Source organism: Octopus sinensis, linkage group LG10 (genome assembly GCF_006345805.1).
Source record: "Octopus sinensis linkage group LG10, ASM634580v1, whole genome shotgun sequence".
In the NCBI taxonomy this organism is placed as follows: Eukaryota; Metazoa; Mollusca; class Cephalopoda; order Octopoda; family Octopodidae; genus Octopus; species Octopus sinensis.
This window is the reverse complement of record NC_043006.1, coordinates 79,204,130-79,231,031: the sequence shown is the minus strand read 5'-3', so window position 1 is coordinate 79,231,031 and position 26,902 is coordinate 79,204,130. Positions and strand designations below refer to the sequence as shown.

At 36.9% G+C, this 26,902-nt stretch overlaps 1 protein-coding gene and 1 long non-coding RNA gene across 3 annotated transcripts; one reads left to right on the top strand and one right to left on the bottom strand.

The window, feature by feature from the left end:
* Window positions 1-6,996: 6,996 nt before the first annotated feature.
* LOC118765179 lies at window positions 6,997-8,336 on the top strand. The gene is made up of 2 exons (XR_005001044.1): window positions 6,997-7,057; window positions 7,592-8,336. It is a non-coding gene; the product is annotated as an uncharacterized LOC118765179 (long non-coding RNA).
* Window positions 8,337-20,421: 12,085 nt separating this feature from the next.
* LOC118765177 lies at window positions 20,422-24,651 on the bottom strand. Of its 2 annotated transcripts, none has more exons than XM_036506837.1 (2): window positions 24,469-24,651; window positions 20,422-21,560 (listed from the first exon to the last, which is right to left on the bottom strand). In XM_036506837.1, exon 2 carries the CDS (start codon window positions 21,512-21,514, stop codon window positions 20,543-20,545), a length of 972 nt encoding a protein of 323 aa, XP_036362730.1. In that variant the 5' UTR covers window positions 21,515-21,560; window positions 24,469-24,651; the 3' UTR covers window positions 20,422-20,542. The 2 variants fall into 2 exon arrangements, with proteins under 2 accessions (XP_036362730.1, XP_036362731.1); XM_036506838.1 differs by lacking the exon at window positions 24,469-24,651 and adding an exon at window positions 21,724-21,760.
* Between the last annotated feature and the right edge of the window lie 2,251 nt (window positions 24,652-26,902).

Sequence of the window (26,902 nt, the reverse complement as noted above, 5' to 3'; positions counted from 1 at the left end):
TGCTGCTGCTGGTAATCACTGCTGCTGTCAGGTAATTATTTAGCAATTTTAGAACAAAGTTGAGCATCAATATTGTATTACTACAACTGTTAATTAGTTTGTAATTGGAGACTTTCCAATTGTAGCTGAACTCGTTGATTGTGTGTTGCAAACTGTTTTTAAAAATTCAATTTATGTGAAGGGCTCAGAAACCTATCTTAGTATTATATGAAGTGAAGGGTTGAAAAACTTGTTTCAGTGTGTCAAGGGCTGGGGGGTGGGGAAACATTTTTGTGTGTGAAAGACTGAAAAACCTGGCTTTGTATTTAAAGAACTGGAAAAAATGTTTATCTTGGTGTGAGATTTTTATCTGAATAACAAGGGCTCAAGAATCATATTTCGCTGTGTGAAGAGTTGAAAAATTTATTCCCATGCATTAAGGGCTCAATATGTATTGGTGTAAGGTGGGGGCTGGGTGTAGTTGAGTTTTTAAATCTATTGAGAAGTGAAGTTTAAAACCTTTTTTTGATTAAAAAGTTTGCTTGAAGCAGTTTCTGAAGATAGAATAGTACTGCGGTTAGTTTAATGAGTAGTGGAAAATGGAGAAAAATTTGTACATTATCGAGGCTAATAGGAATGCAAATTGAGCATTAGCTCAGTGGTTAGAGTGTCAGACTTATACTTGTGAGGTAGTGAGTTTGATTCCCAGACCAGGCTCTTGAGAAAGACACTTTATTTCATGTTGCTCAAGTTTAGTCAGCTGTAGAAATGAGTTGCAATGTCACTAGTACCAAGCTCTATTGGCTTTTGCCTTTCTCTTGGACAACATCAGTGGTGTAGAGACGAGAGGCTGGTATGCATGGACAACTGCTGGTCTTCCACAAATAATTTTCCCTGGACTTGTACCTCAGAGCGGAACTTTTTGGGTGCAATTCCATGGTCATTCATGGCTGAAGGAGGTCTTTACCCTTTATCGAAAAATAATAAAATAATGGTATGTTGAAATGTTACTGTAGAAATATTCAATCCTTCATGATATTTCGGGTAAATAACCCCTTTACAAATGCTTCAAAGAATGAGAGAGAGAGAGACAAATATCTAAATGTTTTTAATACTATATGCATGTATATAAATTTCATACACATTCAGAGTCTTCCATATTCTTTAGTTCTGTGATTTAGTTCATGGTTTGTGGCATAAGATTATTCTAACAGATTCTTTAATCAATTAAAAACAATGTGATAAATAAATATATAAATAAATAAATAAAATAAAATAAAAAAGAATAACAGAAAAATCTTTGGCATTTTCCAGTGTGAAAGTCTTCCTTAGTTATTTGTGATATTTGTATTTCTGAAAGAACTGTGTTCTTTATCAGAAAAATTCTTGTGATAAAATAAATACTTGTCTGTTATTGCTCTGAGAAGACTACATTAGAAGATAAAATTATATAAATAGAATGAAATTAAGGCAGCGAGCTGGCAGAATCGTTAGCACGCCGGGCGAAATGTGTAGCCGTATTTTGTCTGTCGATACGTTCCGAGTTCAAATTCCGCCGAGGTCGACTTTGCCTTTCATCCTTTCGAGGGTCAATAAATTAAGTACCAGTTACGTACTGAGGTCGATGTAATCGACTTAATCCCTTTGTCTGTCCTTGTTTGTCCCCTCTGTGTTTAGCCCCTTGTGGGTAGTAAAGAAATATATATAAATAGAATGAAATGAATATAGGAAAAAATCTTAATAGTGGTGTGTGTGCGTGTGTGTGTGCATGCATGCATGTGCTACAGAAAAGTGATAAGATGACTGAAATGCTATAAAATATCAGATTATTTAACTGTAGTCACATTTTGCCCCTGTATGTTCTGAGTTCAAATCTTGTTAAGGGTGACTTTGGTTTGTTTCTACAACTTGTGGGTTGGAGTGTCTATCAACTAAATACCAACAATGACCTAAAATTCTTCACAAAAGTGAATTTGGTTTATGTTGCTTTGTTGTATTTTAAGTTCTGTAACAAAATTATAAGAAAACTCTTACCAAGAGCTCCTTTCACAGTATTCCTGTTCTGATTTACTAGCTGTAGCTTTGGTACTTTACAGAGGCCCCTAATCCTTTTTATAAAAGTATTTCATTTCTCACAAACCCTTCCCTGTTAGAGTGTCCCACACAGACTTACATGCAGTTATCTGCCAACCTTACTTATGGTTTCTGTTAAGGCTTGAACTCCTGGCCATTTGATCACTAGCCTAAAATTAATAACTTATAGCTGTCAAAATGAGTTAGTAATTTTTATTTTATATTTTTGTTTTTCTCCTTACTGTACATGTGAAAGTAAAATTACTGATCAGGAGTTCAAGTGCAGCTAGAGTCATAAGTAACACCCTTAACTTGGGTTGCCCCACTCTGGCACATTTATGACTAGTGTTAGTACTTCTATTGCTACTGTTACACTTCTGCCCTAACAAGTTAGCCTTCCACACCTCTCATTCCATCCATGTTACCCTAATAACAACAGTGGAAGCAGTGCTGTTCTCCCTTTTGCAAGGCATTGGTGCTCTGATCCCCATTTATCCTAGAGCACTGGAACACTACATTCACCCATATCCCCTTTTCCGACCACCTCTTATTCTCTCCAAACACACACTTGCAATCCCTAAACACTCAGCCTTCCTAATTTTTTGTTTCCACTCTGTCTTGAGGGCACCTTGTTACCATCATCTTTAATTCTATTTCCAGTTCCTCTTCAATTATTCCATTCCATCTTTATATAATGTGAGCTAGCCATGTATATCTTCTGGGGAAAAAGAGTTGTTCCTGTTCTTCTTTCATAATCTAACCTTTCAACAACGTGAGTGAAGCCGTTGCCCTCTCTACTAAACTCCCACTCTTTTGTCTGCGTTTTTTAGTCTTGTGAGTTACATGGTGACCTCACTGGTGCTGGTGCCACAAAAAGAAAGCACCCAGTACACTCTGGATAGTTGTTGGCATTAAGAAGGGCATCCAGCTGTAGAAACCATGTCAAAATGGATGTTAGAGCACAATGCAGTCCTCCAGTTTGTCAGAAGATGTCAAACCGTCCAGCCCTACTAGCATAGAAGGCACATTAAATGACGATGATGATGTATAAAAACCAGAGTACAATTGTTTAAGTATGCGAGGTGATCATTCTATCTGTGGATCTTCTGGAATCCAGAATTTCCTTATTAGTGATGCTTTCTGCAACATCAAAGCAATATAAAATAAATCTACCCCCTCCTCTATCCCCAGATGAGATGCTGATCTAGTTCTTGGGTGAAAATTTTTACTGCATTGTGTGTGTGTGTGTGTGTGTGTGTGTGTGTGAGTGAGTGTGTGTGTGTGTGTTTACATGTATGCTTCTTATTCAAAAGTTACAATGTTGGAGTTATGTTGTTAGCAACTTTTCCTGCCAGTACTTTGCCAGCTTCATGCCTTCAAAGTCAATTGGAATAAGAGATCCCTTACTTGAAAAACAGTAAGGGTTTTATCATCAGGAAGCATATCCAAATGTGAAAAAATTACCTCAGTGACATGTTCATCTAACCCAGGGATTCTCAACCAGTTTTTATCTATTGTTTCCTTTGATTACTATTTTATTCTGGTGGATCCCCATAACCATTTGATATCTAAGACTAGTTTTATAGAAACTTCTTTAAAAATTCCTAATTTGTTTTTCACGCATTAACTTGTGTAGGTTGAACTATGTAAAATGCTAGAGAAAGAAATTTAGCTGTTTCTTGCAATACATACCAATACATAAATTTAAAACAAAATTTTTTCAGGGGCTCTTTAAATACTATTCTGGATACCCAATTTAACATCTTGTTCTGTGAACCCCTAAAAATCTTATATAGACCCTCAGGGACCATATGCATCCCGGTTGAGAACCACTGTGTTAGAAAAAGAAACCTAGCTATTTCTTGCAATACACGTCAGTACATGCATTTAAAGCAAAATTTTTTCAGGGTCCCTTAAAATACTATTGTGGGTCCCCTGTTTACTATTTTCTTCCTGTGGACCATGAAAAATCTTATATGGACCCCAATAGCTGTTTCTTGCAATACATACCAATACATAAATTTAAAACAAAACTTTTTCAGGGGACACCCAATTTAACATCTTGTTCTGTGAACCCCCAAAAATCTTATATGGACCCTCAGGGACCATATGCATCCTGGTTGAGAACCACTGTGTTAGAAAAAGAAACCTAGCTGTTTCTTGCAATACACATCAGTACATGCATTTAAAGCAAAATTTTTTCAGGGTCCCTTAAAATAATATTGTGGATCCCCAGTTTACTATTTTGCTCCTGTGGACCATGCAAAATCTTATATGGACCCCAGTTGAGAGCCGCTGATCTAACCAATGAGAAAATAGAAGTGCCTCGGGTAGAAGGGAAAATATAAATTTTGCTTCAAATTTGTTTGTGTTTGAGTATGTTTCGAGATTTGTGTGCTGTGTATATATGTAAAATGAATGTGGATATGCATGTATGTATGTATATATATTATGTATACATTTATTGGATACTTCCCATGGCAACTTCATCCTAGTCTTTCTGCCACTTTTTCTGAATAATACAAGTCTTACTGATACAAAACAGCCATCATCAGTCCTTGAGTTCTGTTTTATATGATTTATATAAAGATGTGTGTATGTTTGGTTTTTAATTATTAAAATTCTTCCTCTGAGGAAGGAGCTCTGTTTCTAACAAAGATACGAAGCTCCATTGTTGGAATGTATTGGGTTATCCCATGAATGATGTTTTTTTTATATTACTTTTATTTTTCAAAATTAAGATAAACAAAGTTCTTTTTTGATCTAAAATATACTCTCCTTCATTTTCTACAACACTCTTCCATCTATCTGGTAGATTTGCAAGGCCCCTCTTCCAAAATTCGCTTGTCTGTGACGAAAAATACTCCTCCAGCACTGTTCTGATCTCGTCTACCGAATTCTTATTTTCTCCGTCCAAATGATTTTGAAAACTGCGGAATAAATGATAATCAGATGGGTCAATGTTTGGCAGATATGGTGGGCGGGGCATCATTACCCATTCAAACTGTTCCAGCCTTTGGAATGCCAACCTCGCTGTATGTGGTCAAGCATTATCCTGATGGAAGAACATCTTTTGTCTTGAATTGAAAGATGGTCATTTTTCTTCTAGCGCTGACTTCAGCCATTCAAGCTACTTGCAGTTGATCTCCTTTGTTATCGTTTGGTTTGGGTTTAAAAGTTCGAAGTGGACTAAACCTTTAATATTCCACCAAACAGATAACAATACCATAAGTGGGTGAAGACCTTCTTTAGCCTGAGATGCTAGTGTTTCTCCTTTCCCTACCCACTATCTTCAGCACTTGACATTTTTATAGAGAACCCATTTCTCATCACCAGTCACTGTTCAATCCAAAAAAGGTTCATTTGTGAAACATGACTGCAAAGAAGAGCACACATTCCTCTCTGTATGTGATTAGACTCAGAAAGTTTGTGACTCAATTGCTGACTTCTCTGATGTCATGCAGCTGTTGATGAATGGCTATGACCAAATCCAAACTTCTGTGCTACTTCCTCAACGATTACGATAGGAATTTGTTCCACCAGAGTTTGCACACGTACACACACACTTGCTGTAATGTAACATACTACATTTCTATGACAAACCAATCTCATAATAATGTTGATGATGATGATTTCTTGTATAATCATAAAAATTCCTTATTGGCCCACAAGGGGTGTTAAAAACTTTCAGGGCAATACAAAGACAAAGAACAGTTGCGATTTATACAGAAACATGTTAACCCCAAAAAACCCCAAAAAACAATAACAGCAAAAATTTTTAACAAATTTCCAAATAGGGGAAACACCATGATTTACAAACATAATTTATATTCCCCTGCATGTGTATGTGTGTGTGTATATATATATATATATTTATATATATATACGTTTAAATATTTGTTGTGCAAGATTTTTTATGTGAAGTCGTGTGTTGAAACAGATATTGTTATATTTCGGAATGGCCATTTTGCCAGTTTAGCCAATAAAAACACACGCACTATATATTTGGTGATATTTTGCTTCAGTGATATTTATTTTGTACATTAATCTTAATCTAATTTCGGCCAGAGTTCTTTCGTCACACTCCTGTGACCGCATCAGTGGTCCTTTGTTTTCTTCTTTCTTATTTGTGTCTCTTCTTACTAACCATCAGCCATATGTATATATATATGTATATATATGTATATATATATATATATGTATATATATATATATATATATATTTTTTTTTTTTCGATTCAATTTATTATTAATATTACTAGTATTGTTGTTATACATACATACATACAATCATATGTAATGATAATAATAGGTGGATGTAAACACATGAACAAAATAAGAATAAACAAAAACAACAAACAACATACAAATTACATGAACATATAAAATTACAAATTACATGAACATATATAAACAGAAGATACAAATATTACAGGCATCCCCCACATACACACACTAAATAAACATAAACGCACATAGAGATATAAGCATGCGCAAATGAAGACATACAATAGAAATACAAAATGGCTGATGGTTAGTAAGGAGAGACACAAATAAGAAAGAAGAAAACAAAGGACCACTGATGCGGTCACAGGTGTGTGACGAAAGAACTCTGGCCGAAATAAGATTAAGATTAATGTAAAAAATAAATAACACTGAAGCAAAATAACACCAAATATATAGTGCGTGTGTTTTTATTGGCTAAACTGGCAAAATGACCATTCCGAAATATAACAAAATATATATATATATATATATATATGTATATATGTAAATTAAAGAATTAAAGGTAATGCTATGCAACTTCATTGTAATCCTTATTATTAATATTGTGTGTGTATATATATATATATGCATATGTGTGTGTGTGTGTATATATATATATATGCGTATGTATATATATATGTGTATGTATATATATGTACGTATGTGGGTATATACATGTGTGTATGTATATATATATGTATATACATGTATATATTTATATATATATATTTGTATGTATGTGTGTATGTGTGTATATATATATATGTGTGTGTGTATGCATATATATATATGTACATGTATGTGTGTATATATATGTATGTATTTAGATATATATGTTTATATATATATATGTATTTATATATCTATCTATCTATCTATATATATATATATACACACATACATACATACATACACACATACACTATTCCCTTTGAGTGCAGTTAGGTGTATGGCTGTTCCTGGTGAATTCAGAGCTCTATCTGTGTCAGCATAATGTACTAAATTGTTCCTCTGAAGAACTCTTGTGGATTTGTTATCCAATTACCCATTTGCACTTAGAGCACCCACTGCAGAAGATGCAAATAGCCCCACGGGTATCTTTTTCTGTCTTCTTTTAATCTTTTAATGTGGAGGTAAGGTATTGTTCATGGCTCTTTACAAGATTCTCAAGACTAGTGTGAGAGAGGGAGGGGGGAATTATTCTTCAAACTGGGGGCCTCATCCAAATGCTTGCAACAGAATTAGGATCTCCTGAGGGCACTCTAAGTGTTAGGTTAGTGATATTAAAACTAGTTTATGGGTTAAGCCTCCCTGCATGTTGAAAGAGGTAAATAAGTGTTGGCAACAGGAAGAGCATCTGGTGTATGCCTTAGAAACAAACAAAAAAAAAAAAAACTGTCCAATCAGTGCCAGCTTGGAATAGCAGATGGTGGTGATGATGATGATGATGACAATGGCGAAGACGATGATGATGATGATGATGGTGACTTGTTGATATTATGGGATGGCAGAATCAGTATTTTGGGTCTCACAAAAATACCTTTTATTACTCACTTTAGATTCTTTGAAATTCTGGTTACATCCTTTTAAACCCAGGTTGATTTTTGTCTTCCTTACTCTTATAATAATAATAATAATAATGCTAATGATAATGATAATAATGATAATAATAATAATAATAATAATAATAATGGATTTTCCCATTAATGACGATGTACAAGTGTTCAGTTTTTGCTGAATTACCTGCCTAAATCATTTGTTTATAGTGATCAAATGTGTGTGTTCACACAAGCTCATTCCCTCCATCAAATCAATGTTTACCTGTATAGGTGTGCAACTGTGCCAGATGTTGAAATGATTGCAGAGCGATGCAAAATGAAGTGTTTTTGCTGAAGAACATAATGTGCTGCTCAGTCTGGGACTCAAACCCATGATCTGGTGATCCTGAGTGTAACACCCAAACCATGAGGCCATGTATCTTCACTATATAATAATAATAATAATAATAATAAAATATTCAGACAAATACATAACAAAAACACCAGGACTTACAAATATATATAACATACAGAAAATTGCACTACTGGGCACTGCACACATCCTATGCAAAACACTCTCAATACAGTAACCATAAGAGCATCACAACAAACCACAGCACATACCCAAGGCACACAGAGCTGCGCTCGGTAGTGAAGTGAAAGCACAATATTGGGGTCGATGTAATTGACTCATCCCCTCTCTCAAAATTGCTACTGTTGCGGAAAAATTTGAAACCATTATTATTATTATTATTATTATTATTATTATTATTGTTGTTGTTGTTGTTAAGGCAGTGAGCTGGCAGAATCGTTAGCATGCCGGGCGAAATACTTAATGGTATTTCGTCCATCTTTACATTTTGAGATCAAATTCTGCAGAGGTCAACTTTACCTTTCATCCCTTTCGGGGTCGATAAATTAAGTACCGGTTGCATATTGGGGTCGATCTAATTGACTGAGTCTCTCACCCAAATTTCAGGCCTTGTGCCTGTAGTAGAAAGGACTATTATTATTATTATTATTATTATTATTATTATTATTATTATTATTATTCGCTTCTGATTTACCTATGTCACATCTCAGTTTTATTCCACAGCTTAGAGGCAACATGTTCCTCAACACATGAACTGTTCTAAGTATTGCTGCCAACTGAATACTTCCTATGAAATTCTGGTATTTGCAGCTTTCGATGCTAGAATATTACTCTTTTTGAGTTGATCCCAAGGGCACCGATCACAGCAGGTACCACACTCCCTTGTGAAACTCTATTGATTCTTTCACTTCCAATCCTAGGTCTTGGTACTTTCTGACTTTCTCATCCTCTGTCTTCACAATATTCTGGTCTGTTGTTCTTGTTATCATTTATGACCAGGATTATTAGTGTTCGACTATAAAGAAAGAAAGGAATTGTCTTGCAACATATTTTAGTTCCGTCCTTCTAATTTTCATGTTCAAGTCCTGCTGGGTGTTGGGGCTTTACTTTGGCACTATTATCATTGATAAAAAAAGTATGAATCAAAATTAATGCATGTGTGTGTGATTTTTGGTGCAGAAAGGGGTCAGTTTAATAAAGTATTTACTTTTTCCGACTGCCCATGTGTGTGAGAGAGAAAGAGAGAGATTATGGCCTTGTGCCTATGGTTAAAAAAAACAGATCCTTTTTGTTTTGGAATTTTGTTCTCTATAGACACATTTTCAACTCCCTGTCAGTCCCGTTTCCTCTTAATTACTTTGCCATGATATGTAAAATAAAAATCAAAATGTATTATTTTTATTATTATTATTATTATTCTGAGTTCATATTTTGTCAAGGTTGACTTTGCCTGTCATCCTTTTGGAGTTCGATAAAATAAGTATCACTTGAGCATTGGGGGTCAACATAATTGACTTCTCCGGTGACCTGGAAATTCAGGCCTTGTGCCTATAGTAGAAAAACTTCTTATTGTTATTACCATTTCTTTCATTTATTGTTCTTTTTTTCCCACCTGGTGCTGTTTTCTCTGTTGTTGTTGTTATTGTTGTCCTTTATTATTAAGGTGGCGAGCTGGCTGAATCGTTAGCATGCCGGACGAAATGCTTAGCGGCATTTCATCTGTCTTTACGTTCTGAGTTCAAATTCTGCTGAGGTTGACTTTGCCTTTTATCCTTTTGGGGCTGATAAAATCAGTACCAGATGAACACTGGGGTTGATGTAATTGACTGGCCCCCTCCCCTCAAAATTTCAGGCCTTGTACCTATAGCAGAAATGATTAACATTATCATCATCATCATTATTATTATTATTATGAAAGGCAGTGAGCTGGCGGAATCGTTAGCATTCCAGGCAAAGTGCTTAGCAGTATTACATCCCTCTTTTTAGGTGGCGAGCTGGCAGAAACGTTAGCACGTCGGGCGAAATGCTTAGCAGTATTTCGTCTGCCGTTACGTTCTGAGTTCAAATTCCGCCGAGGTCGACTTTGCCTTTCATCCTTTTGGGGTCGATAAATTAAGTACCAGTTACGCACTGGGGTCAATGTAATCGACTTAATACCTATGTCTGTCTTTGTTTGTCCCCTCTATGTTTGGCCCCTTGTGGGTAATAAGGAAATAAGTATTACATCCCTCTTCATGTTCTGAGTTAAGATTCCATTGAGATTGACTTTGTCTTTCATCCTTTCAGGGTCAATAAATTAAATACCAGTGAAACACTGGGGTCTATGTAATTGACTAGTCCCTTCCCCCCCAAATTTCAGGCCTTGCGCCTTCAGTAGAAAAGAATATTATTACTATTATCATCATTATCGTTATCATTGTTATCATTATCATTATTATTATTTTTATTATTATTATTATTATTATTAAGGTGGTGAGCTGGCAAAATCATTAACATGTCGAACAAAGTGCTTAGCTGCATTTCATCCATCTTTGTGTCTTGGCTTCAAATTCCACTGAAGTCAGTTTTGCCTTTCAGTCCCTCTGGGGTCGATAAAGTATTGTACCAGTCATGTACTGGGAGTTGATATATTCATCTTATTTCCCCCCTTCCCTCCAAATCTTTGGCCCTGTGCTTATGTTAAGAAGCAATTATTATTTTTATTTAAAATAAAAAAATCTTTTTTTTTTTTTTTTTTAAACAAAGAGCATTTCTCATGACAGATCTATTCGTGCCAATTTAAAACTCTTGACTTCCCGTTAAACATTAACATTTTTTTTTTGTACTGGAAAAACCAAAAAAAAAAAAAAAAAAACCCCCAAAACAAAACAAAACAAAACATCCCCTCCCCTCCAAAATAAAATATTGTTTGTTGTTTATTTCTTAATGTTTATATTTCACCGTTTCTGATTACTTTCTTGGCTTTATTTTTGTTGTTGTTGTTTTTTTTAATAATTTTTTTTTTTAAATTGAAAATAAGGGAAACAAACAATAATAAGACTTTCTTTGACTCCAAAGCAGAAAAAAAAAACATTAAAAAAATGAAATATAATATTAAAAAAAAAAAATCAAATCATAAAGCAAAAACTGAAAAAATAATAAAAACAAACAAAAATCAAAGTCATTCATAAATATTGAATTTTTAAAAGCTGTCCATTAAAGTTTTATCAAAAATAAATGTAGTTTTTGTTGTTTTTTGCTTTCTTGTCATTTTTTTTTTATTCTGTAGTTTGTATGAGTTATGGAGTGTTGAGAGATCACAGATCTGGCACTAGACATACTCTTTACTCTTTTACTTGTTTCAGTCATTGACTGTGGCCATGCTGGAGCACCACCTCTTAGTCAAACAAATCGACCCCAGGACTTATTCTTTGTAAGCCTAGTACTTATTCTATCAGTCACTTTTGCCGAACTGCTAAGTTACGGGGACATAAACACACCACACACCAGCGTCAGTTCTCAAGCAATGTTGGGGGGGACAAACACAGACACACAAACACACACACACACATATATATATATATACATATACACGACGGGCTTCTTTCAGTTTCTGTCTACCAAATCCACTCACAAGGCTTTGGTCGCCCCGAGGCTACAGTAGAAGACACTTGCCCAAAGTGCCACGCAGTGGGACTGAACCCGGAACCATGTGGTTGTTAAGCAAGCTACTTACCACACAGCCACTCCTGCGCCTATGTTATTAGAATTTTTTCAGGAATGAATCTCAAGATGGATTCTTCAAGCTGAGCCAACTGGCAGGAAACCTAGGGTTAGACCAAGTCATTTTGGTTGGTCATGCTTGGGAATCCTGCCTGAATGTCTAATGATGGTTGCTTCTGATAGGACCCTATGGAGGTGCAGCCTGAGAACTTTATCTATCCCAACGATCATTCTAAGAGTAGTGGACAGAGTTGATGGTTAGATGGATTACTGTTCTCATGGAAACAATTGCAACTTCCAGTATGTCAACAATGGAGGCTTCTGGTTGGTTAAATTACATAATATTAAAAGCTTGTAACTTTTTATTCAAATTTCTAGAGAAAATAATAGGATTTTTATCATGAGGAATGCAAAACTACATCAATGCCAATTTGATAAAAAATATTTTGGTGAAAATGAAAAAAAAAAAAATTCCTATTAGGGTACCACAAATTTTAAAAAATATAATTTAAGGATGGTAAGTGACCCTGACAATTCCAACTTCCAACTTATCTAAAGTTGTCACATCTGATTGGCTGAACTGCCAAAATATTAAAAATAGGTATTTAAAAGTTCGTTAACTTTTTATTTTTAATTTCTTCCCAAAATGATTATGATTTCCTTTAATTAGCATGGAAATCTACATCTGTGTTGAAATTTAAGACGAAAAACAAAAAAAAAAAAAACAAAAAAAAAGAAGAAAGAAAAAGTGATCTGGTGCGCGAAAATGAAATGGTATAAATTAATAAAACGAGGTAAACTGAAGAAAAAGAAAATAATTAAAGATGCAGAGCGAAAAAAAAAAACAAAAAAAAAACGAATGAAAAAAAAATGGAAAATATGTGTCTTTGCAGATCCGGTCTCTGTTCACCTCTGATGATGATTCCTTGTGCTTAAAATATATAAAGGTTACTAATCTTTTCCTTTTCACATTGTTAGAAGCTCCCTGTCTTCAAATATTTATTATTCTACTTACCATAAATGCTTCAAGCAAATTCCAACGATCTTGAAGGTAAATTTTCTATATTATATTTTTTTGCTAAAGTATTTTACTTCAAAACGTTGTTTTCTTTTAACTTTCAAATGCCAAATGTATCAGGAAATTTTTCGTTTGATCATCAGTGCTTCAAGAAAATCAAAAAAAAGATTCTGACACACTCGCGAAATCTTGTTAGACAACTTTCAGCTTAGAAATATAAAGGGAAGTAACTCTAATCTCTTGTCATCTACATAGGCTTTGAAACAACATCGGTTCGTAAAAATGAATGAAGGTAATTCTTTTCTTTTTTTTCTTTTACTTCTTTCAGGCACCTAACTGCGGCCATGCTGGAGCACTGCCTTAAAGGATTTTAGTCGAATAAATCGATCCTAGGACTTATTCTTTGTAAACCTAGTACTTCTATCGCTTTCTTTTGCCGAACTGCTAAGTTACGACGACGTAAACACACCAACATCGGTTGTTAGTCGATGGTGGTGTGGAGGGACAATGCAAGGACACACACACACACACATACGGCAGGCTTCTTTCAGTTTCCGTCTGCCAAATCCACTCACAAGGCTTTGGTCGGCCCGAGGCTATAGTAGAAGACAATTGCCCACAGTGCCACGCAGTGAGATTGAACCCGGAACCATGTGCTTGGGAGGCAAGCATCTAACCATACAGCCACACCTACGGAAACACTTTTAATATTTATTGCCCTCTTTAATTTACAACCGCAACGTTGAATCTACTGTTTTTTTTTTACTATTTTTTAATCTTTTACTTAGATCGTGGTCATGCTGGGGCACCGCCTTGAAGAATTCTTTTTAGTCGAATGAATCAACTCCACTACTTATTTTTTTTTATGACTGATACTTATTCTATCTGGGTGTTTTGCCGAACCGCTAAATTACGGGGACGTAAGCACACTAACATCGGTTGTCAAGTAGTGGTGAGCCACACACACACACACACACACACACACACAAGAGGCTTCTTTTCGGTTTCTGTTTATCGAATCCATTCACAAGGCTTTGGCCTGAGGCTATAGTAGAAGGCACCTGCCCAAGGTGCCACGCAGTGGGACTGAAACCAGAACCGTGATTGGGAAGCAATCCTCATACTATATAGCCACCTCTGTTTACTAATTTTTCCTTTTAACAGTTAATTGGACGGAAAATATTGGTAGAAAATATCTTGCAGTATGTTCGATTAAGTTCAAATAAATCCTTCTGATGTCTACTTCTTTCGCCTTGTGGTGAAAGTAATACGATCGATTCTCCCCTACTCTCTCTGTTTGTGTGTCCCTCTTTCACTCTCCTCTTTCGAACAAACCGTTTCTTATTTCTTTATTGCCTACAAGGGGTTAAACACAGAGAGGACAAACAAGGACAGACAAATGGATTAAGTCGATTACATCGACTCCAGTGCGTAACTGGTACTTAATTCATCGACCCCGAAAGGATGAAAGGCAAAGTCGACCTCGGCGGAATTTGAACTCAGAACGTAACGGCAGACGAAATACCTATTTCTTTATTACCAACAAGCGGCTAAACACAGAGGGGACAGACAAACGGATTAAGTCGATTATATCGATCCCAGTGCGTAACTGGTACTTATTTAATCGACCCCGAAAGGATGAAAGGCAAAGTCGACCTCAGCGGAATTTGAACTCAACGTAGCGGCAGACGAAATACCTATTTCTTTACTACCCACAAGGGGCTAAACACAGAGAAGACAAACAAGGACAGACAAACGGATTAAGTCGATTATATCGACACCAGTGTGTAACTGGTACTTAATTTATCGACTCCGAAAGGATGAAAGGCAAAGTCAACCTCGGCGGAATTTGAACTCAGAACGTAACGGCAGACGGAATACCGCTAAGCATTTCGCCCGGCGTGCTAACGTTTCTGCCAGCTCGCCACCTTTTTTTGTGTTTGTGGAACAAACTGGTCGCACCTTTCTACGCCACCGATGTTATACAAGGGAAAGGCAAAGACCGATACAGTTTGGCACCAATGACATCGTTACTTATTTCTACAGATGAGTGAAATGGAGCAACCTGAAATAAAGTATCTTGCTCAAAAACAACAATGCACAGCCCAATCCAGAAATCGAACTCGCATTTGCGAGCCCGACGCTCTAATCACTGAACTATGCATCTTCCTAATACATCTGTTTGTTGTTTACACACCCGTCTTCGTCTTTTGTTTTTTTGTTTTTGTTTTGTAAATTCCAACTATATATATATATGTGTGTGTGTGTGTGTGTGTGTGCACATATTTATACACAGGTGCGATGGGTAAATTGTCGCCATAATATATATTTAATTTTGCGCATTGTTTGTTTTGTCGACTACACAGTAAAGTAGGGTCAGTTGGGCACCGTCTGTGAGAAAAACAGCACCATGATGTGATTCACTGTGCCAGAGATTTGGAAACTACATGGTGTACTGCTTGACATTCGTGCTGGAAGCTCAAATACGAACATTTCAGAGCGTTTGTGTGTCAATCTGAGGACATGAACCGAGAGTGATAAAAATCAAATATCCAGTCGACATCATGTTCTTTGGAGTGATCACTAGTGATGGCGACGTTATGCCTCCATTCATCTTCCAAACGGCCTCACATTCAACACGGAGGCTTACATCAAGTGCCTGAATCGACGTAGCGCTGCCCCGGGTGAACAGGGTGGATGCTGGAAGACCCTATATCTGGCAACAGGACTCTGCACCATGCCACACAAGCTGGAGAACACAGTCATGGCTGTCAGACAATTTCTGCAACCACATTACCCCTAACATCTGGTCACTTAACTCCCCAGGCTGTAACCCCCATGGGTATTATGTGTGGGGCACAGTTGAGCGAGAGAGCAACAAAACTCTATGTAACACCAAAAATGAACTGAAGGCCAGAATTATAGCAGCATTTACCAACTTATAAAAAGGAGACCGTCCAGAAGAGTTGCAGGAGATTCTGGAGTCGTCTGGCGGCTGTGGTTGAAGCCAATGGCGATTTGATTGAATAAATTTACACTTTAGTATTTCAGGATATTTTTAATGTAATTTTGGTAAATATATCTGTTAAAATGAATGTCAGTGTTATTTTCATTTTTGTGTAATTTAGACGACAGTTTATTCACTGCATCCTGTATGTATATATATATATATATATATATATATATATATATACTAGCAGTATCGCCCGGCGTTGCTCGGGTTTGTAAGGGAAATAACTATATAAGCATTTTTAGAGAGTTATAGCCAAAAAAAGCAAAAAAATGATGGTAAATTTTTTTTTAAATCGTTGACTCATCGTAGACATTTTTAGAGAGTTACTTCCCTTATATAATAGCGAAAAAATGCATTAAAATGGAAAAAAAACGATGGTAAATTTTTTTTAAAATCGTAGACTCATGTAGACGCTTTCTTAGCCATTTCTGTTTTGGTGTCTTCAAGCCATGAAGTCGTTGTTCTAAAAGAACACTGGTCTCCTTGACAACGCATTACGACGTTGATTTCCTTACACTCCCTTCCCCACAGGTGCAGGTGTGAGCGTAGACGCCAACTCCGCCGCCATCGACACACGAAAAATTATGCATTAAAATGGAATAAAAATGATGTTAAATTATTTTTAAAATCGTAGACTCATCGTAGACGCGCGCTAATATTCAGACGGGCTCGATATGAATCACGACTATAAGCTACCCGAATTTGGTTAAACTGCACCGCAAAATGTGGGAGTAGTTAGGAATCTAAATCGAAGGGGACAGACACTCACACAACTACAGTTTTATATATATAGATATACATAGCGCAGTAGTGGTGAGATGTGACAGCAAAGAAAAGCATACATTCACTCTCTGCATGCAATTAGACTCGGAAAGTTCGTGAGGAACCATTGACCCAATTTGCTGACTTTTCCGATAGCACACAGGTCTCAATGAATGGTTGAATGACCAAATCCAAGCTTCTCTGCTAGTTCCTCAACAGTTACGATGATATTTTGTTCCACCAGGGTTTTCAGGATGTCCTTGTCGAGTTCTACAGATCTTTCAGGATGAGGCTCGTCTTCTAGGCTGTAGTTTATGGCTAGGGATTTCTGGAACCACCATTGACACTGCCTTACGCTTATTGTCCAATCCCCATATACTGCATTAATATTTCTTGTACTTTGCACACATTTATATTCTGTTATTCTTTTATATGTTTCAGCCTTGAGGTTGTGGTCATGCTGGATCATGTGTGTGTGTGTGTGTGGTGTGTGGTGTGTGTGTGTGTGTCTATCTGTCTGTCTGTCTGTATGTATATATGTATATGTATGTGATTGAACAATAATATTTTCAACAGATGTGTTGCAAATGTATCTGATTGTTCTCAAGCTTCAATACTGTGTGTGTGTGTGTATGTGTGTGTATGTATGTATGTATATGTATGTATGTATATGTATGTATGTATGTATGTGTGTATGTATGTATGTATGTGTGTGTGTATGTATGTGTGTGTGTATGTGTGTGTGTATGTATGTATGTATGTATGTATGTATGTTATGTATGAGTGTATGTTTACTTTATTACTAACACAAGCCACTACGGTTATTTAATGTAAAGTTTTCCTCAAATCACTCTCTCTCTCTCGCTATTTACTCTCTTCCAAGAACATTTTCACTCACTCTTAGCTCTTAGCTCTTAGCTCTTAGATAATAAGAGATTATAAAAGGCAGATTTTATCTGCCTCCCCTTGGGAGTTATACAAATCTACAATATAGGATTTCTTCAATTACAATTTACCTAGCATTTTTAAGAGTACAATGCATCGCGTCATGCCAGGTCCAGTTTTTAAAATTTAAACTCCAATTAAGCAAAATTTACAGAAAACTCACATTCTGGTGTGTGTGTCAAATGCTTTTCTTAGTCTGGTTTACACCACACGCAAACGCACACACACAGTGGGCAACGAATAAAATGAAAGTAAATAGCGACAGAGTGATTTGAGGAAGGCTAAACTGAAAGTATTCTGTCTATGACGCTGATAGATACATGAGTAAAATGTATGGGAAGCTAAGAGCTAAGAGTGAGTGAAAATGTTCTTGGAAGAGAGTAAATAGCGAGAGAGAGAGAGTGATTTGAGGAAAACTTTACATTAAATAACCGTAGTGGCTTGTGTTAGTAATAAAGTAAACATACACTCATACATACATACATACATACATACATACATACATACATACATACATACATACATACATACATACATACACACACATACACACACACATACATACACACACACATACATACATACACACATACATACATACATACATATACATACATACATACATATACATACATACATACACACACATACACGCACACACAGTATTGAAGCTTGAGAACAATCAGATACATTTGCAACACATCTGTTGAAAATATTATTGTTCAATCACATACATATACATATATACATACAGACAGACAGACAGATAGACACACACACACACACACACACACACACACACATGATCCAGCATGACCACAACCTCAAGGCTGAAACATATAAAAGAATAACAGAATATAAATGTGTGCAAAGTACAAGAAATATTAATGCAGTATATGGGGATTGGACAATAAGCGTAAGGCAGTGTCAATGGTGGTTCCAGAAATCCCTAGCCATAAACTACAGCCTAGAAGACGAGCCTCATCCTGAAAGATCTGTAGAACTCGACAAGGACATCCTGAAAACCCTGGTGGAACAAAATATCATCGTAACTGTTGAGGAACTAGCAGAGAAGCTTGGATTTGGTCATTCAACCATCATTGAGACCTGTGTGCTATCGGAAAAGTCAGCAAATTGGGTCAATGGGTTCCTCACGAACTTTCCGAGTCTAATTGCATGCAGAGAGTGAATGTATGCTTTTCTTTGCTGTCACATCTCACCACTACTGCGCTATGTATATCTATATATATAAAACTGTAGTTGTGTGAGTGTCTGTCCCCTTCGATTTAGATTCCTAACTACTCCCACATTTTGCGGTGCAGTTTAACCAAATTCGGGTAGCTTATAGTCGTGATTCATATCGAGCCCGTCTGAATATTAGCGCGCGTCTACGATGAGTCTACGATTTTAAAAATAATTTAACATCATTTTTTATTCCATTTTAATGCATAATTTTTCGTGTGTCGATGGCGGCGGAGTTGGCGTCTACGCTCACACCTGCACCTGTGGGGAAGGGAGTGTAAGGAAATCAACGTCGTAATGCGTTGTCAAGGAGACCAGTGTTCTTTTAGAACAACGACTTCATGGCTTGAAGACACCAAAACAGAAATGGCTAAGAAAGCGTCTACATGAGTCTACGATTTAAAAAAAAATTACCATTGTTTTTTTTCCATTTTTAATGCATTTTTTCGCTATTATATAAGGGAAGTAACTCTCTAAAAATGTCTACGATGAGTCAACGATTTAAAAAAAATTTACCATCATATTTTTTCCATTTTTAATGCATTTTTTGCTATTTTTTGGCTATAACTCTCTAAAAATGCTTATATAGTTATTTCCCTTACAAACCCGAGCAACGCCGGGCGATACTGCTAGTAAGAGATATAATGTAAAGTATAGAAGCCATCTTAACATGGCTAACCACATAGGGGAGGGGGTGTTACTGTAGCTTTATAGCCCCAAGAGATCGTCGTCTCCAGCTGGCTTTAGACGATCTCTTGGGGCTATAAAGCTACAGTAACACCCCCTCCCCTATGTGGTTAGCCATGTTAAGATGGCTTCTATACTTTACATTATCGAGCGGTTACTGTTTCAATCTCATTCTGAGATTTAATAATGCTATATATATATATATATGTATGTATGTTGAAGTGTTTTGATCAAGAACACAAGGCATCGCCTGGTCCAAGAATCGAAACCACAATCTTACGATCGTGAGCTCAACACCCTAACCACTAAGCCACGCGCCTCCATATTACTAATAGATACCAAATACTAACAGGACTGACTATTGTATGGATTAGCAGATGTTTTTTGGCCGGCGAAGACGACTGTCGTATTTTTGATGTCCTACAGCATTGGCAGTTCTCGCTAGATTCTCTCGAGAAATGATATGGCGATCTTAACGATTGAATCAAAGCTCCGATTATCGCAGTCTATCGAGACGTCGACGAGTTAACACCACCCAACTCCATTACATCTCTTTGATGGAAGAAGATTTTTTTTTACATAGGTTACGGATGCTACCAAACATATTTCTCCTCTGCACTTGTAAAAACATTCAAGTTGGTTTTTAAATTAATGAACAACAAGAAGCCACAGATAATACAATATAAGTATATATATATATATGTATACATATAATAATGACAATAGCTATTGATATAAATATACATGGAAGTTGATACAAATATTTATATCGAAGTTGACACACACACACACACACACTCACACACACACACACACGCACACAACAAATATATTAACATATACATACATATTTGTATTCATGCATACACATGCATGCTTAAAGCAGACATGCATACACACTGACAAATGGCAACATTCCAAAATGTATATTTCTCTGAGCAAATTTATCCGTAGCTGAAAACTAAACAATCATAAACTTCTGCGAGTGATTTCAGGCAGTCAAATAAAACGTTGATGTTGCGTGCTTCATTCTCATTTTCGGCTAAATCGAAGAGGAGGCTTCGTATTATTGTAGAATCTTCTTCGGTGCACCAATTCAGCATAGAGCAATAGTTTGAATCACCTTTTCGACCAAAGCGCTGAATTATGTTCTTTGAGAAAGTGGCATGTTCCTCAAAGATGTATCCATGCTTATGCAAATAGAGGAATACCCGAAGAAAACGTCTTAGAATGCGGAGAACTTGTTGTCTGCTCATTATGCTTTTGGACGTGTTGTTTTCTATCAAATAGTTGCAGTTCTGCAGTAAAATATCGAGAAAATCTTGTACCGACGCAGTATATTTTGTCAGGACCCTGTCCGTAACGAGTTTAAGAATGCGACTATCGAGTTGATAAGCTATCTCACCAAACAATTTTTCCTTATCGCTGGTGTTAAGTTGATGGTTCCACTTTATCATAGCGTCCAGACAATCGGAGAGGACCAACGCATTGGTTCTCTCTTCATCGTCTTCGGCAACGTCACCGATCAAGAATTTTAAGTGATCTGGGTCGTGCCGTGCACAGATTCTAGCAATAATATAATACTGATTTGAAGGCGGAAGACCGTATTTAGAAACCATATGCCGTGAAAACGGCCCATGGATATCTACGGAATATCCGTAATTTCTCAGTAGAAAAAGGACCTCCATCAGTCGGATGAAAACTCTGCGAATGACAGAGGAACCGAAGTGCTTACACATTCTTTTGTTGTCGAGGTAAAGTAATCGTAATAGCGACATCACGTCTGAAAACTGTTCGAGATCTCTATGTAAACCCGATATGGAATGTAAACGTATCCGTTGGTCTAGCTGATGTGCGATTTCTGCTATAAGTGGGCGCCATTCTTCGAAGTATTCTTCAGATGCAGCCAAGAACATCAGACAAGTTGTTCAAGTGTTCGCTAATTAACAGATAATGATGAACCTAGAATGAAAGGAGAAAAAAAGAAAAGAAAATGAAATAAAAAATTATATATTGGGTCATCCCATAAATAATGCAGTTTTTTCAATTTCATGAACTAAAAGTCGGAGGGGAAAGGGATAAACTAACTGCATCAACTTGCTATAAAAGCAGGTAATAATTTTACCTTGTTCCTTATTCTTAGTGCAAATTTTGAAGAGTGCAGTTCGATTTTAACAGTTATTTTTTCAAAGCTATAATGGAAGTGACAAAGGAGCATATTTGGCTTATTTTGCTTTGAGTTCAATAAAGGTAACAATGCAACGGAAAGTGCAAGGAATATTAATGTAGTATATGGACAATAAATGTAAGCCAATGTATACAGTGGTTCCAGAAATTCCGAGCCGAAAACTACAGATTAACAAAAGACGAGCCTCGTTCTGAAAGATCTGCAGAGCGAAAACACCTAAAGCTCCACGAGGCTCCGGCAGGGGGTGGTGGCGACCCCTGTTGTACTCTTTCGCTCCAACTTTCTCTCTTTCTTCCTGTTTCTTGTCCCCGATTTCCTACGCAACCGCTGAGCCTGGATGCGCATTCATCCATCCGTCGATGCTCTCGGTGTCGGGGGTTGACCTGCTTTCTCTTCTGCGGGTCTTACGAATAGCTAAGGGCCACGTTTCGGACTTCTCCCACGAAGACCGCTTCGCTCAACAGCAACAGTTGTAGTAGTAGTAGTTGTTTAGTCTTGAAGTCAGCCCTGATTAAGTCGAGCAATGATCAAAAGTATTCTAGACGTGACCACTCGGTCAATTTTTTTTGTATATCTCAAGTTTACTTTCGTGCAACGTTTTCTGAGCCTCCCACACTTTTTTTAAATGGTTACTCTCATACTCTTTTACTTGTTTCAGTCATTTGATATGGCCATGCTGGAGCACCGCCTTTAAAATCGTAATTTCAGATGTAGAAGAATCAAAGAAATACTAATAAAAAATTAAATAATTAAAGGAAAATTAAAAAATAAAGCAACAATTAAGAAAATTAAATAATTGGAGCGAAATTAGAAAAAAATAATTAAAGGAACAATTAAAAAAATTAAATAAAGATGAAAGAATACACTACCCAATACCTTCCTCATTAAGTAAGATCTGTCATAATAATAATTCTTTCTACTATAGGCACAAGGCCTGATATTTGGGGGGAGGGAGTCAGTCGATTAAATCGACCCCAGTACGCATCTGGTACTTAATATTAGGTTGTCCCAAAAGTTCGTAAACACTTGCGAAAATTGAATTTTTACTCGCCAAGTACTAACAAAAACAACAAAAATTATTCCTCAAAATAAAGACCATTATTTTCCAAGACTTTCTACGAACTTTTGGGACAACCTTATATATCGATCCCGAAAGAATGAAAGGCAAAGTCGACCTCGGTGAAATTTGAACACAGAACGTAGCGACTGGCGAAATACCTAATTCTTTACTACCCACAAGGGGCTTAACACAGAGAGGACAAACAAGAACAGACAAACGGATTAAGTCGATTATATCGACCCCAATGAGTAACTTATTTAATCGACCCCGAAAGGATGAAAGGCAAAGTTGACCTCGGCGGAATTTGAACTCAGAACGTAGCGGCAGACGAAATACCTATTTCTTTACTGTCCACAAGGGGCTACATACAGAGGGGACAAACAAGGACAGACGAACGGATTAAGTCGATTATATCGACACCAGTGCTTAACTGGTACTTATTTAATCGACCCCGAAAGGATGAAAGGCAAAGTTGACTTCGGCGGAATTTGAACTCAGAACGTAGCGGCAGACGAAATACCGCTAAGCATCTCGCCCGGTGTGCTAACGTTTCTGCCAGCTCGCCGCCTTGTCATAATGATAATAATTTCTTCTATTAGCCACAGGTGAGTGGATGAGGTGGGCATCACAAAGCAGTCAACAATGTGTGTGAGGATTTAGCGATAAACGATAAAAAGTATACATACTTTATAGTATGAAATAACTTGAGTGACGCAGTCAGCCATCTTTGCACAAATTCACTGGGAGGTAGCATTTCCGTTTCTCCCCTCGCTTTCCTTCCCAAGTGGAATCTAAAAAATGGCGATTGAGTACCTGACCAAAGGAAGAGGTGTCTTTCCTCAATCCTTTCTGGACAAATGAACACTGCTGTAACAACAACAATAATAGTTATTTCTACTGGAAGCACAAGGGAAGGGATTAAGTCGATCACATACGTATTTTATCGACCTCGAGAGGATGAAAGGCAAAGTCTACCTCGGCGGAATTTGAACAACGATGATGATAATGGTTTCGTATTTCGGCACAAGGCAAGAGGTTTTGGTGGCGGGGGCTAAGTCGATTACATCGAGGCCCAGTTTTTAACTGGTACTTAACTTATTGATCCCGAAAGGATGAAAAGCAAAGCCGACCTCGGTGAAATTTAGCGATAATAATAATAGTAATAATAATAATAATAATATAATAATAATAATAATAATAATAATAACCCTTTCTACTAAAGGCAAAAGGCCTGAAATTTGAGAGGAGTGGCACTAGTTGGTTATATAGACCTCCAGTGTTCCACTGGTACTTAATTTATCGACCCCGAAAGAATGAAAGTCAAAGTCAACCTCGGCGGAATTTAACAAGAAGAAGAAGAAGAAGAAGAAGAAGAAGAAGAACAACAACAACAACAACAAAAACAACAACAACATTAATAATAATAATAATAATAATAATACTTCCTACTAAAGGCAGTGAGAGGAGTGTACAAGGTGATTACATCGACCTCAGTGTTTCACTGGTACTTATCGATCTCGAAAGGATGAAAGGCAGAGTCGACCTCGGCGGAATTTAACTATAATAATGATAATAATAATAATAATAATAATATAATAATAATAATAACAATGCTGACTCACCGAATAATTTGATTAATTATTGTAGCAATACAAAAGCAAGAACCAATACCAAATATATTTTGTGTAAACGGCTTTTTTACCGCTGTGCCTTTTACTACCCAATAATGAAAAGTAGTAATCACTCAGTTACAAAGCAGAACAAAAGTTTATTTACAATCACACACACACGCACACACATACAACACACACACACATACAGACACACACACACACAAGACGCAACGAAACGTTTCGTTCAGAGTATTTCTTTTTCCATGTTTCTTAGCGTCAAAGAGTGACATTCAAATCTTTACAAAGAAACGCCAAGACAGATTTAGTGAGAAACGAAACGAACTTAAGATAGATTTAATGAGAAGCGAAACGAACTTAAGATAGATTTAGTGAGAAACGAAACGAACTTAAAAAAGCAAAGAGCCTCATTCATGAGTCTGAAAGTGTCCTTCAGTATTTAATAATGTTTTATTATCATTGAAAGAATAAGGCGGCGAGCTGGCAGAAACATTAGCATGCCGGATGGAATGCTTAGCGATATTTCGTGTGCCGCTACGTTCTGAGTTCAAATTCTACCGAGGTCGACTTTACCTTTCATCCTTTCGGGGTCGATTAAATAAGTCACTCATTGGGGTCGATATAATCTGTTTGTCTGTATTTGTTTGTCCTCTCTGTGTTTAGCCCTTTGTGGGTAGTAAAAAATTAGGTATTTCGCCAGTCGCTACGTTCTGTGTTCAAATTCTGCCGAGGTCGACTTTACATTTTGGAGTCGATGAAATAAGTACCAATTGGACACTGGAATCGATGTATTCGTCACATCATCACCTCCCCCAAGCTTCCTTTGTGCTTGTGGCGAAAATTAATGGGGCGCGCTGGGCAGAATTGTACCGCGCCGGATAAAATGCTTCGCGGCATTACGTAAATTTTTACGTTCTGAGTTCAAATTCCGTCGAGGTCGACTTTGCTTTTTATCCTTTCGGAGTCGATAAAAATAATAACCAGTTGAGCACTGTAGTCGATGTAATCGACTTTTCCTCACTACCAAAATATCAGGCGTCGTATCAGAGGATTATTGAGGCATGAACTGGTCGAATCATTAGCACACGTCGGACAAAATACTTTGCGGTATTTCTCCCGGTTTTACGTACTGTGTTCAAATTCCAACTACAGGCCTTATGCCTGTATTAGAAAGGATTGTTGCCATTATTATTAAGGTGACGAAGGCGGCGAGCTGGCAGAAACGTTAGCACGCCGGGCGAAATGCGTAGCCGTATTTCGTCTGCCGTTACGTTCTGAGTTCAAATTCCGCTGAGATCGACTTTGCCATTCATCCTTTCGGGGTCGATAAATTAGGTACCAGTTACGAACTGGGGTCGATATAATCAACTTAATCCGTTTGTCTGTCCTTGTTTGTCCGCTCTGTGTTTAGCCCCTTGTTGGTAGTAAAGAAATAGGTATTTCGTCTGTCTTTACGTTCTGAGTTTAAATTCCGCGGAGATCGAGTTTGCCATTTATTCTTTCGGGGTCGATAAATTATGTACCAGTTCTGTACTGGGGTCGATGTAATCGACTTCACCCCTCCCTCCCACCAAATTTCAGGCCTTGTGCCTATAGTAGAAAGGATTATTATTAAGGTGGAGAGCTGGCAGATTCCTTACCACACCGGACAAAATACTTGGCGGCATTTCATCCGTTCCTTCGTTTTCAGGTCAAGTTCTGCCGAGGTTGACTTTGCTTTTTATTCTTTCAGATGAAAGCACCAGTCGAGCCCTGGGGTCAATATAATCCGATGGATCCGTCTCTCAAAATTTTAGGCCGTGTGCCTATAATAGAAAGAATTATCAGGTCATCCCATAAGTTCTGTCCGATTTTATCTTTTCTAAATTGAGTTAAATTTTATAGTATTTTAGAATGTGTAATGGAATTAAAAATTATTTTTATGCATTTGTGTACATTTAAACTAATCAAATATTATTTTACAGAATAATAGAATTAAAAATTCTTTGATTAAAACCCTTTCTAACATGGAAGTATCCAAAGAGCATTTGAGGCACACAATGCTTTATGAGTACAAAAAAGGAAACTCTGCAACCGAAGCGACTCGAAACATACACTCGATTTATGGGAAAGAATGCTCGAATGAAAAAACTTGCAGAAGATGGTTTGCAAAATTCAGAAGTGGAGATTTTAGCCTTGAAGATGAAGATCGAAAAGGACGTCCAGTTGAGTTTGATGATAAGCTCCTTGAGGCATTACTTGAAGAAAATCGTGCATTATCAATTGAAGAATTGGCAATAAAGCTTAGATCAAACCATACAACTGTTCATCGTCATCTTCAAAACCTTGGAAAGGTTCCTAAACTTGGAAAATGGGTGCCTCATATGAATTGTCCGATAGCAACTGCAAACCCCGAGTTGACATCTGCTCTTCTCTCCATTCTCAT